This window comes from Parasteatoda tepidariorum, chromosome 9 (assembly GCF_982258835.1).
Source record: "Parasteatoda tepidariorum strain Cologne lab strain chromosome 9, Ptep-v5.0, whole genome shotgun sequence".
NCBI classification, from domain to species: domain Eukaryota; kingdom Metazoa; phylum Arthropoda; class Arachnida; order Araneae; family Theridiidae; genus Parasteatoda; species Parasteatoda tepidariorum.
The window spans coordinates 73374312-73388471 of record NC_141763.1 but is presented as its reverse complement, the minus strand read 5'-3'; the positions used below and the strand labels follow the sequence as shown (position 1 = coordinate 73388471).

The 14160-nt window shown below is 26.9% G+C and overlaps 1 protein-coding gene across 1 annotated transcript in view; it reads left to right on the top strand.

Moving 5' to 3' along the window:
• The window catches only part of LOC122269195 (uncharacterized), a 331999-nt gene extending 329638 nt beyond the window's left edge, over window positions 1–2361 (top strand). Inside the window, exons 19-20 of the mRNA XM_087152142.1 lie at window positions 599–1009; window positions 1088–2361. Of these exons, the coding sequence (XP_087008268.1) occupies window positions 599–1009; window positions 1088–2051 (1375 nt within the window). The 3' untranslated portion in view covers window positions 2052–2361. The remainder of the gene's footprint in view (window positions 1–598; window positions 1010–1087) is intronic.
• Window positions 2362–14160: the final 11799 nt, after the last annotated feature.

Sequence of the window (14160 nt, the reverse complement as noted above, 5' to 3'; positions counted from 1 at the left end):
AAAATCATAAATTTAATGAAGATGTGAAAAAATATATTATCACCATCTATGAACAATCTTAACTCAAAATTGTTTTGAATTATTTTTAACTGATTACCTTAATTTATTACAAAGAAATTGAATCTTTCAAGCCACGACACTTGTAAAGTGCTATCATGATTTTTTTGTTCACCTCTAAGTTAAAGAAATTTTTTTTACTTCATGTATTAAATATTTAATAATCATAATTTAATAATTCATAATAATTGAATATATATTCAATAAGTATTTAATAATATTTAATAATTTAATTTATATTTAATATTACATCAATAAATATTTAATAATCATGTAAAATTTATGGAAGAGAATATATATTCAATAAGCATTTAATAATATTTAATAATTTAATTTATATTTAATATTACATAATTAAATATTTAATAATCATGTAAAATTTATGGAAGAGAACAAAAATTAATTTTCGTCTGTATCAAAGTTTTTTGTGACGAATGTTTTAAATTCGCATGCCATGTAATGGAGTTTGTAACTGCGCAACTCGTTTATACCATTATTCTATTACGGATACATTTATAATGTCGTTTTTAATGATTTCTAGGTATCAGTTACTGAAAACAGGTACTTTCAAGAAGTACAGAGGAATGGCACCTCCAGGAAGTTGGTCTGGTAACTCAAATTCAGCGCATAATAAACAAAATGGCCAGTCTACAACTACCCGACTTGGTAGTGCCGACATGACCAATACAGGACCTTTCAATACTAACGCTTTTTGGGGTGAAAAGGGAGCACTTCCAGCTGACGTAACAGCAAATGTGAAAGATGATTATTGTGACGTAGGATATGATGATCCAATACCTGCTATACCATCTGATGTTGTCTTAGAATATGCCATAACTCACAGGGGGTCGGCGCAATTGTTAACCTTCAGCAGCAGCGGGAACACCCTTAAAAGCACAGCTAGTAAGGAAGACAAAGCCAGACGAGGTTCAAAAAACAAGAGCATCAGCAGGTAGTATCATTTAGAATGACTTTATGAATGTGGCATGTTTATATTATCATATTTACAACCTTTTTTTTTGTCCAATAGATCGAACTCGGAATCTTCTCAAGATCATTCTAAGATTGGAAGTGACCAGTTAGGATCTGAAGTCACAAGCAGTCACTATACGTTTGGCTTAAGTCCCGCAGTGGTGGTCGAATCAACAGACAGTGACCATGAAGATAAAAACTCTTATCAGGAAGCAGTTAGCAATGACATTACTTCTTCCAAAGACACCCAAAATAGCTCTCTGCCAGCAGAACCAAAAAGCAGGAGTTCGTATGGATCTTCTATTGGATACATAGATGACGAGGCTGAGTTGAGGGACAAAATAGCTGCCAACACACTAGATCGCAAACTATATGCTTCGAAAGCTTCGACCATATTTGGACATGTAAAACCGGATTCCCCTCCTGATCTAGACAAGCAGAACTCGTGGCCTAGAACTTTAAGTTCATTTTTAGGGGGTAAAGAGCCAGCTAAATATGCAGTATCAGATATTAGTAGTGCCAACCAAAAACGTTCTCCGAATGTTGCGGATATTCAAGATCGCCATACTTGCCAATCTATACCCCTTCAAGTTAGGCCAACATCATCAGTTATGCCTGTGTACTCGCCACCTATTAGGGAGAGTGAATTTACCCGCTTAAGTCCAAGTATTCATTCTCCACTATCTGATAGGTCAATTGGAGACATGTCTCATCATCATATCCACCATCATCACCATGGTTTGCCAGACATGTATTCCCACGTGGTACCTCCACCTCCAATCAGGGGGTGGCAAATAAGTCCAGTGGGAAGTGGTGATGTAATTGATGGTAAAGAAAGTGAAGTGTCGATATCTGGTCCTGAAACACATGTGTTCGTGCCACAGTCACTGGCAGTGAATAGTCAAAAACCAGTTCATGAAGGCATCCCTCCAGACCAAGAAACTTTCAGAATATGGGAGAGACAAGGCTTAGTCTCCCCCAGCGAAGCAATGCTGAAAGATTCGGCCGCTTCTAGACTCTAGAACAACTGAATGTGTGTGATATGCTTCTCAAAATTACATTTCGGTATTATTGTAATTCTATACGTAAATGGTGATACAAACAATTTAAGACAGTCATATACTGGATCATAATTAGTTGATCGTACAATTTCAAACTCCTGTAGTTTGAAGTCGATGCATTTTTTCGGTGACATTCACTGTCATTATTTTCTGAAAAACCTTTTTTTATAATTGTAGATCTTGAACTAAATAGTTGTCTTTTTACCACTCTTTCCTATCATGATTTTTTTCTATTTTATAATGTTTTTGTTACAAATATTAATGTTGTCAATTTTTTCTTCATTATTTTGGTCTACTTAAAGGAGATTGCATTAATCTCAAAGTTTTTTTCAATACTAATTGTATGATATCATAAAATACATTTTTGTGCAGGATGTAATGTAACAACCACCCCTTATATATATATTTTTAAAATTCTTGTAAAGTAATATGCATATTGTGGGTCACATATTGATAAGCCGTGAAAAATAAAAATATGGTGAGTTACTATTTGGTGAATTACTAAGTGGTCAGGATAAATGCATAAGAAGTAGCTTGATTCTTAGATAAAACTGAAAAACTTCTCTAATAATCACCATTCACCACGTTTAGGTACCATCTGACATTCAGAATTGTTTTAATTTTTTGACTTCGATAATAATTCGCCACATTTGGATAAGGTTTTATTTTTATTAAACTAGTTTAAGTCTTTAAAAAACTGAAAAGCGTCTCGAATAATCGCTATTTATCGTACTTAGGTAATATCAAGCATTCAAGCTTGTTTTGGTCTTATTATTGACTTCAATGATGATGCTCCATATTTTGATAATGTTTTTACTTTTCCTAACCTAAAAATTAAAACGTGACCTATAGTGTGAATAATCTATTACTTCATTTTCAGCAAGAATTCTTATAATCTCATTTGATCAAAAATAACTGACTAACTTTTAAAAATTTGGTCACTTAACAAAATTGCATGAATTTTAGATGTTTTAAAATTATTTTCCTTTCAATATTGGTAATTTTACAATATAAATTAATTTCAAGTGAATGTTACTGTATAATACAAAATCCGTTTAACAATAGAACATTACATGAAAAGCAATTGAAACAAACTAATTTTCATTAAATATGATCAATTAAAAATTGAAAACTGTGATACATAAATGAAAATATTCTATTTCTTTTTGATCAATTATGGAATTTCTTCGAAACCCTAAATTTCAGTCAATTTGAACACTTTTTTAATAATCTTAGCGGTGTATTACGAGCTTTGCAATAACCCGAGGACATATTAAACCGGTAATGCACAAATGTTGGTGAACAGACCACATAAGGAATTGTTGATAAACACTTTTGTCAAAAAATATTTAATTTCAACTACAAAACAAAAACTTCAAAAATATTTTATTAATCGTAACATTTGTATGAGTTCTATTTGAACTTTTAATCTCAGAAATCTTTAATAAATGTATTTCCCTTTTAAGGAATTGCAAACCAATTATCCTTAAAATAATTTATAGTTTCGTTGTAAACATAATTTGATTTAATTTATAAAGAAATTTTTTAAAAAAAAAAAATTCCAAAACTATTGTCTATGATCAAAACCATTATAAAAACATTTACTCATTTTGTGTATAAAAAACCATTGTAGATTTCATGTTTTATTTTATTCAGTTATTGAGTTCGCAATACTTAAATTTATCTTAACTGCTTTTAATTCCTTTATAATTTAATTATAAAAACATTTACACATCTTGTGTATAAAAAACCATTGTAAATTTTGTGTTTTATTCAATTCAGTCATTGAGTTTGCAGTATTTAAATTTATCTTTACTGCTTTTAAACCCTTAATTTATTTAATTATATTTTTTACTGTGTACTGTGAACAAATCTATCTGGTAGTCCAGTAATATATTATTCAGAGTGTTTTGTAGTTACTACCCTTGTTTTTTTTATCCTTGTCAAAAAAGAAGTATAAAAAATATATACGCATCATGGGACTTAAATAAATATTTAAATGAGGATCAAACAAAAACACTATCAAACTAAAAAAAGACGAGACTGAAAATCTAAAGAGCTGTTTTATTTCTTTGAAGAAACAGTGGGGAGTTGAAAGACGATTTGTCAGTTTCATTAGACAATAAAACTGGTTTTAGTGTTTCTCCTTCCACCTTCCTTACTAGAGATCCTATAGATTTTGATAGTGTTTTTGTTTCTTCCTCGTTTGAATATAGAATTAAGACTACGAAAATGCATTTTTTAACTTCATTTTCGATAAGGATATATTAAGGGTGTTAATTACGGACACCCCGTATCATATAGTTGTGACTAAAGTTTAAAATCTAACATTAATTTTCAAATAATTTAGTTTTTTATGAGTTAATTAAAATAATTTCTCTAAATCAAATTTTATTTTAGGCTAGCAATTTTAAAGGGTATTTATTATAATGATATTTAAACACAGTGCTGTTTAGAAATACGTTAGAATATTTGATTCTATATTTTGGAAGAAATAAATAATTAGAATTGTTGGTCGAGCTGTAACAAGCTAGATTCGGAGTATAGAAAAAATTTAATTTTCACCTAGAAAGGTACGGAACGCACACTTAGTAATATTAGAAACACAGAAGAAAACAGAACAAACAGAAAGTACAGAACAAACAGAAGAAAAATATCACGAAAATAATTTTAGAAATATTTGACTTAAAACACGTTAGTGTAATTGAATAAAACAAAATCTACAAACAAGCAATTTTTATTGTAATCCTCAAATCATTAAAATCTCAAAATCTTTTTAAATATTATTCATTTTCAAACATTAATCTGTCATGAGCTTATATAATTTGCCAAACGTTAACTTCAATGTCTTAAAACTAATTATCAATTTCAAAAATATCCTAATGTCTTGTACATTAGTAATATTTTAATATTTAAGATATTTTAAAATTAAAATTAAATCTATCATAATTTTAAATTCCTATTATATTAAGAAAAAAAAATATTTTTAAAGTATGAATTCGATTTAGGGATTTAATTATATTAGTATATTTCTTTATATTTCACGTTTGAATTAAATTTTTTTTGTCAAAGTTTATAAAATATTCATTTTTTTAAAAATAAATTTATGTTATAGTTCAGAATTAGAAAATTGTATGCTTTTTAAATTTAGTACTTTGATCATTGCTTTAAATTTCTTAGAGCAAGTTGAAAAGAAATTGATATTTTAATACTTTGCTAAATTCTCAAAACTAAATGTAAATTGCTTACTTTGAATTTTTAACCAATTATAAAAATATAAATGTGTTATTTTAATTATCATTAACTGTATAAAACTAAATGGACTAATGAAATATTATGCACATAAACTAATTAAGAACAGAATTTTCTATATTTTTTGTAGTAATATTTTGTGGTAATCATTTCGTTATTTTATAAATGTAAAATTTATTTTTCTTCTTAATTATAATAAAAATTTTGAAATATATATATTTTCTTTTTACATTTTCTAATATTTATAAAACAATATGAAACAGTTAAGCATTTTTTGAGAGAAATAAAACAGCAACTATTCTTACGTCATATAAAAGTTTTTTCTTAATTAAATTATTTCAAAAGTAAATTATTGTTCTCTAAATTTATTGTAATTTTTTGCGATTTCTTTGTGTCAAATAATTTTTGAAATAAATTATGTTTCTTTTTAAATAAATTAAATTTAAGGTATAGGCTTCATTTTGAAATGAATAAACAAATGGTCTTATTCAGAAAATCAATAGTTATTTATTACAAAAAATAATAGCTAATATTGTGAATATTATATAAATTAAAAATGAATTTTTAAAAATGAAATTCATCCAATGTATAACCAATAAATCAGAGAAAACATTTGTCTCTTAAATAAATAAATGCTTTCTGATAGACATTAATCATTTAAATAAAATTATTTCTGTATTTTTCTTTGATTACGCGATAATCTGCTTGGAAAAATGCTGATTTTGATAGAGAAAAAATCTTAAATAGGCCACCCAAAATATCACCAATTTGGCGATAAACTACTTGATTACTGGAAATCCGTATTTAAAGTAAACTTGAAGCGAACATGGATTTCCGTGTAACTAGAAAAGAAATTTGGTGATGTTTTTAATACAAAAAAATGTATTTAAAAAATTTTCCTAACAAATTAAAGTTTATACAACTTTTTTAACATATTAACTTAAAATAGAAAATGTACGAACGAAAAAATAGCAACACAATTATCAATCAGCATTATAGAATACTTTATTTGTAAGTTTATTTTTCTTTTTATATTTCTATCAAGTATTTATTTATAAACATTATTTAATGTTAATAACTGCCAATAAATTTATCTGATGTAAAATTCTTTTGATATAAAAAGCACTGTCATAAAACTTTTATATTCCTGTTATTATTTATAACTAAACAGAAAGTATTTTGAAACTTTGAAATATTATTTATTATTTGACGCGAACACTAAGACGCCATTAAATATTTCTACTAAAATAAATTATTCAAAATTTTTAGTTCAAATAGACTTCCCAAATAGTATATAAACTTTTATTGTCTATAAACTTCAGTTTCTTTTCTTAAAAGAAAATTTATCTTATTTACTTTTCCAGTTTAAGAATTGCATTTAAAAACTTAAAAGATTGAATGTACCATTTGTTGAAAATGCATTCTACTTGCCTATATTATAAGCAGATATAATAATATTTCAAACACTTTGTGTATGTTGTAGGGTTGCAATGACATATACAATATGTGGTGTAAATTTAAGCATGTTTTATCTTCTCGATATACTGGTGTTAAAATGTGATTGAAATTATTGCTAAATGTGTAAATTTTTAATTGTTGTGAAAAAAATTTCAGAAACTTAAGAAAAATATTTTTGGTAATACTATAAATAATCCAAGAAAGTGTGATTGTAAAATAAATAATTTAGAATTATTTTATAAATCTTTCATTGAAGTTATCTTTTTTGTATTTATTCTTAGATTTATTTAGAAATAATTTATTATTGATTCTGACTTTTAATTTTTGTGCAATATGAAGTTTGTTGCATTTAAATTTAGTTCTTGTAAGCTGCTCGCTATTTAGCACTGGAATATTTTATGCAGTTCAGCATTTACCTTTGAAGTTATTTTGTTGTAGTGCACGGACCTTAAACTCTTAGCTATTTATTTGGTCCATTGTTTTTGCGGTATTTTGCTATCAAATTTTGATTTCGATAAAATACTTTTTGATTTGGATTATATTTCATTTTTTAATACTTTTACAGAATTGTTAGCTTAAGTGAGACATTTTAAACTCTTTGACGCAGAATTTTTAATAAGCATATTTTTCATACTTTTTTCATTTATTATATATTAATTTAGGTCAAAATAAGTGAAAAATATTGCGTTTACTATTTTAACAATATATCATGTTATGAAATACAGCATGAAACATTGGGAATTTTTTTATTCTGCGTTTAAGGTAAAATCTTCTAAACACTTCAAGAGAATAATTTTTCAAACTTAAACTCATTTCCAGCTATTTAGATCAAAGAGAAACGGTTATTCATCATTGAAATTTCTTTAGTTTACAAAATCAGTTATTGATAAATTTTTAAATCTGAATGAACAAAAGATTTCAAACTACTTTTTTTAGATTTAACATTTTAGTACAAATATAATTCCGTTAATCTTAGATACTTTTAGACTGTTTTTCATAATGAAAAAATAGCAAAATATGTTTTTGCCTGTAATTAGATTTTCAAAAAATATATATAAAAAGGTCCCCGGTGGCCCATCGGCATCAAAATGGTTAATACGCATTTTTTTTTAAAGAATCATTAATAAAAAATATAATTTTTCCTTAAACGCCGATTATTTAGCAGTGTAGGAGATACTATTGAGTTTACGGGGTAAAAATTATCAAACTTAGTTTAAAGCATTTTTTCTTACTTTGATGATTTGTGTTACAAGTCTTTATAAGTTCTGAGAAGACGAAGAACAATATGTAAAAATATTGGTTGGATAACAACAAAACTCATTTTGTATTTCTTTGCTGAAATGCAATTGCAAATATAGATTTCTTTTAAGATTGTAATGTGTAACTTACTGTTAACTGCTAACGAAACTTACTTTAATATTTTTGCCTATCCTGTTTGTTTTCTCAACGGCATTACTTTAGTTTTTGAAAAGATCACAAAAATTAGGGCTTTATAATAGCTAGCATCATGCAAGGAAAATTTAGAAAACCCGCAATTTCAAAATTTCAGACTACGAAACATCAAAATTTCAGACTACGAAACATCAAAATTTCAGACTACATAGTTTTTTTTATTTCTGCATTATATTGTATTCAAACTTGTGCAATTTATAATTTAAAAAAGAAAATCCTCAAAATACAAAAATTTAAGGCATTGCCTTTCCTTCCAAAATTTTTTTGAATGAAAATTTCTTCATTTTTTGCAAATTAATTACTACACATATTGTAGAGCATAATTGATTCATAATGATTTTGGAAACCATTTTATCGTTAAAGTCGATAAAAAAGGAATCAAATATGAGGACAATTTTTGACAATGATTGTTTTTAAAATATTACAATTTACATTTTTAAAAAATATGTTAGAAAGAAATTATGAAAATTGTTTAAAATTCAAAAACTGATTTTATGAACTTATCATTTAATTAAAATCATTTTCTGCTTTTTTCTGTGTAATAGTTGCGTAAAGGTTTTTTTTAAATAAATTACGTGAATTATTGTAATTAAATTAATTTGCATTTTATAATAAAGCAGTGCTTGCATGTTAGGCATTTACCGAGTTAACAGCATGAACTAATGAATAACTTCAAACAAACATTTCACTTATTTTTTTTCCTGATAACATTTAATGTCGTTATATTTAAGATTCAACAGTTTATGACAATTCTTTTGCCTGCTCTTATTCAAGAATCTCACATTTAGGGTTATAAAATCCTGTTAAATTCATTTTAAATTAATTCATGTGTACGCAATTTATCAGTTTCTGATCTTCTTATGGTCTGTTGAAAGATAAAGTTTTGTATGTTTTTATAAATAAATTCGAAATAAAATACTATGAATATATTATAGTTTGATTATTTCAATGTCATTAATTTACATTTTACAATTTTATTTCAGCTGGGTCAAAAGTAAAATTTTTTTTGCAGTATTGAAATCTGCAAATATTTATAATTCTAAAAACAAAAAAAATTATTGCCTTATGAAACTAGAGGTCGTTTCTAGTAACCAGCTTTGAACACTTCCCTTTCATCAGGCAATCAAACAGGTTTTGGTATTTTTACTCCTAATTTCCTCAGTAGTGAATCGTTAAATTCCCTTAAGCGTTTATGTTTCCTTCTCGTTTTGATTGTCAACACTTAAAGAAGCTATTTTTTAATTTCATTTTTGACAAAAATTTAGAAAATATGTAATGATAACCCTTATTTAACACTCTGTATAATCTGTAAGATGAAACAAAACAATACTGCAACTATTTTAGATAATAGTTAAGTTAAATTTTAAGTCGATTTTTGTTGCTAAGGATCAAGTACATTAGTGTAAACATTTGTTCGTCAAAAAAGTTTGATTGTCTAATGAAACTAGAGGTAGTTTCTGATAACCATTTTTTTGAACACACCTGCTTTCTCAGGCAATCAAACAGGTTTGGGTATTTTCAGTTCTAATTACCTCAGTAGTGAATCGTTGGATTCTCTTAAGCGTTTTTGTTTCTTTCGCGCTTAATAGATATGTTGATAGTAAACACCCAATCTCGCCATTTTTTTTGTTCATTTTTGACGAAAATTCAAAAAATAGTTAAGGATAACCATTATTGAACGCTCTTTATAATCTGTATGGTAAGACAAAACAATATTTCAACTATTTTAGATAATAATTATCTAAGTCAATTTTTTTTTGCTAAGGATCAAGTAAATTCGTGTAAACGTTCGAAGTTATTATTTTGTTGTTAAATCTAAATTTAAACTTCCTAACCCAATAACTTCGCAGTTTGATGTAGCACTTATTTAAAAAATGCAATGATTTATATACATTTGTTTGTTTGTTTTTTTCAACAAAAAAAATCAAATGCTTAGTTTTTTATTTATTTATCCAAATTTTGAGGGGGTTCAAGCATTTTGCAAGATACAGTATTAATAACTTCTGTATAAATTTAGAATCTCTGAACAATATCCATAACACCTTTCGCAAACCTTTTTAAACCTTTTCTGGGGATATTTGAGATTATATCAGTTGTATGCTGTGATAATGTTTTGGCATTAGCGGGAACACTTTTTTAGTCAATTTTTTGATGAAACTTATATGTAAATATTCTGTGTATAACAGATAACATGTATGTGTAAATATTCTGAGGAAAAAAACTGAAGCAATATCTTATTCACATCCTGAGAAAGAAGTACTTAAAAAAAGGTCAGTTTTAGCATTATTGGTATACGTTCTGCCGACTCCCCCTAAATATGCTTAACCTCCTATGTGCCGTAGTCAGGGCATCAGATCAATGGCAATCGTTTTATTTAAATCCTTAAAACAAAATATGTCGGCAGAGTAATGAATGTTGAATGAATGTGGATAGTCAAATCAGCAAATCAATGGCAATCGTTTTATTTAAATCCTTAAAACAAAATATGTCGGCAGAGTATTGAATGTTGAATGAATGTGGATAGTCATATCAGCATATCAATGGCAATCGTTTTATTTAAATCCTTAAAGCAAAATATGTCGGCAGAGTATTGAATGTTGAATGAATGTGGATAGTCATATCAGCAGATCAATGGCAATCGTTTTATTTAAATCCTTAAAACAAAATATGCCGGCAGAGTATTGAATGTTGAATGAATGTGGTTAGACATATCAGCAAATCAATGGCAATCGTTTTATTTAATCCTTAAAACAAAATATGTCGGCAGAGTATTGAATGTTGAATGAATGTGAAGAATCATATCAGCAGATCAATGGCAATCGTTTTATTTAAATCCTTAAAACAAAATATGCCGGCAGAGTATTGAATGTTGAATGAATGTGGTTAGACATATCAGCAAATCAATGGCAATCGTTTTATTTAATCCTTAAAACAAAATATGTAGGCAGAGTATTGAATGTTGAATGAATGTGAAGAATCATATCAGCAGATCAATGACAATCGTTTTATTTCAAACCTTAAAACAAAATATGTCGACAGAGTACTCACAGTGAATTTTGAAGGAATGTGGATAGACATATCAGGAAACGGGATCTATACTTACTGTTAGAGCAACATTGGTCCGCCTAATAAGGTGCCCCTAAAAGAGTGATCAGCAAATCTGCTCTAATACGTCTGAATTGACGATGTGAACGCAGGCGGGCATAGGAAAAAAAATATGTGTGTTGTTTCTAAATAAGTGCTTAAAAAGGGCTTTATTTATCAATTAAAGAGTGCCTTATTATTACATTACCCTACGTCCTATTAAAAAACTAATAAAATTTTTGCAGTACAGAATTATCAAAGTGAGAAGCTTATTATGGGTAGTAACTACTATTATTTTTTTATACATAAAAGATCTTACATTTCAAGATTAGTTTGACTTTTCTATCATTTTTAGTAAATATTCAGTGAAATGCACGAGACCTATATATTAATATTGAGTGTTTTTTACAGGTAAATTCATAAATCTCTACTTATATTTGAGATGTTGATCATTAAAATAAACGTTCATTACATTAATAATCAAACTCTGTGATCCAATCGTGCTTTTGGTGAAAAATTGATTTCGTTATTGATATTCTGTAGCATAATTTAAATAATTTTTGTACTACATTTTAAATAATCTTCAACAAGCTACACAAATATTAAATTTTTTTTAACACTTCCTTTTGTGAAATTCATCTTAACAATTTATTCAGTCCATAATACCTTACAAAACATTTGATCATCGCTTAAACTTCGCTCAATAAATTAAAACAAAAAAATGCTAATAAATATTTTGTACATACCAACTAATATAAAGAAAATATTGAATTTTTACTAATGGCTTATTCATTGAGTTTTTGCATAATTAATCAATATTAAGTTTTACATTTTTTTTTTCAATCTGTAACATACTTGTTTTAGAAAACTTCAATACGGGTAAACATTTGGTAACTGAGGAACTAAATATGACAAAAACTACTTAATCCATAAAGTATGCATAAATTATTATATATGAAAAGAAATATATTAAAAGAATATATATATATATATTAAAAGAAAAGTTTTTTATTTACTTAATTTAGTTTAAAGTTATGAAACTTGAGATTATTCCTGATTTAATGGCTACTACCAAAGAAATTCGAGCTTTCTCATTTATGTGAATTTCAATCTATACTTTTAGTTTAAAAGTGAAAAATTTCTTATTGCTATAATCTCTCTTTAATGTGTAGTTATAGGGATAATCTAGTTCTCTGTAAGTTCTAATAAAATAGTTTTCCTGCTTAAAAATTACACTTTTTTTACCATAGTCAGTTTTTTCAAAGTTAAGAACTTTTTTTAAGTTATAGTAATTTTAGTTATGTTCTTTATGGTTGTACCAATCAAAGCTTTAAGTTAATTTTAAAACTTCAGACTCGTAATTAGAATTTTAGGAGCAATTTCGATTTCCTATTATTTCAATGTTATACTGAAGTTTAGCTATTAGATTAAACGTTTGTAAAATACTTTCTAATAAAATTTCTCAAAAAAAAATATTTGAATGAACAAAAACAGAATTATAAACCAAAAAAAACTCACATAACTTGTATTTAATTTAGAGAACTTACGTGGTCCGAAATAATTCGTTTTCTCTATTCCGTGATAAAAATTAAGTTTTTTTTATCGTTTTTTTTTATCCTTTAACAAATCTGTATTTAAAAGGCGAGAAAAAAAACTGAACATTTTCAAGAACAATTCAAAACCAAAATAAATTAAACTTTTGGCCACATCCTATTAAGAGCCCGAAGAGTGAAAAGTTAGTTTTAAAAACGCACATTTTTTAATGAAGCTGGTACTGCAAAAAATACGTAATAACCCCCACGAAACACAGTTGAAAAACGATAATTAAAAATAAATTTTGAAAGTATGAATAGTGAAAAAAAACTGGAAGAAAAAAAAAAGACCCTACACTCCCGCCAAATTTTCCGACTTTTCGAATGTGCTAATGTGCACGAAAAACTGGCGCCTTTTTAATTATTTTTTAGTGTATTATTGTATTAAGTTTTTAAACTGTTTCTTTGCTACTAATTTTACGAACGGACACAGTTTTCTACTGTGTTTTTACGGGGGAAATTAAAAGCTAGCGTTAGTTTAAAGGCACCAAAAGAACAATTAAATCACTTCATTAATTGAATCACGAAGAGGAGTAAAAGTCCAGTTAGCGCCACCTAGGGAAACTCAAAAAAGATAATTTTCTACCTTTTTTTTATCTTTCTTTTTGTCTTCCTTTTATCGTCTGCTTGTAGTTATTCTTCTTTCCGCCATCTTTTTGCATTACAATATTCAATCATTAATAAAGGTCTTCAAAACGTTCATGAAACGCGTTTTTGTTAATGACTACCAGTCTGACTTAGAGACTTAAGAAATATATATTATTCTTTTTTATGTGCCTTTTTAAAAAGAAAAGAAAATACCAGAATATGATTAAAAACGAAATATACGTGACTTAAGTTTTTTTCGTGAAAAAATTGCTTCTTTATTTATTTTTCTCGAACACTTTTCGTCGTCGGTAGGTTTGGTTTAATTGATAAAAAAGCATTGATTATGAAGTTTTCTTTGACCTTTTTTTTTTCCTTAAAAAAATTAAAATTATTCTTCCTTAAGAATAATATTTGCCAGCGTTTACTGAAAAATATTTCAAAAAAAAAGTTTAACTTTTAAAAAATTATGATTAAAAACGCAAAAATACATTTTCATAAACATTTGGAAATTATTTTTGTCACGACAGATGGCAACATAAAAAAAATTCTTTTCAATCATTTCTTTCATAAACGTGCTTTAAAATCAGTATTTGTGCCAAGTTTTTCAATATAAAAAAAAGCTTGTAAATACTTCCATATCTAAA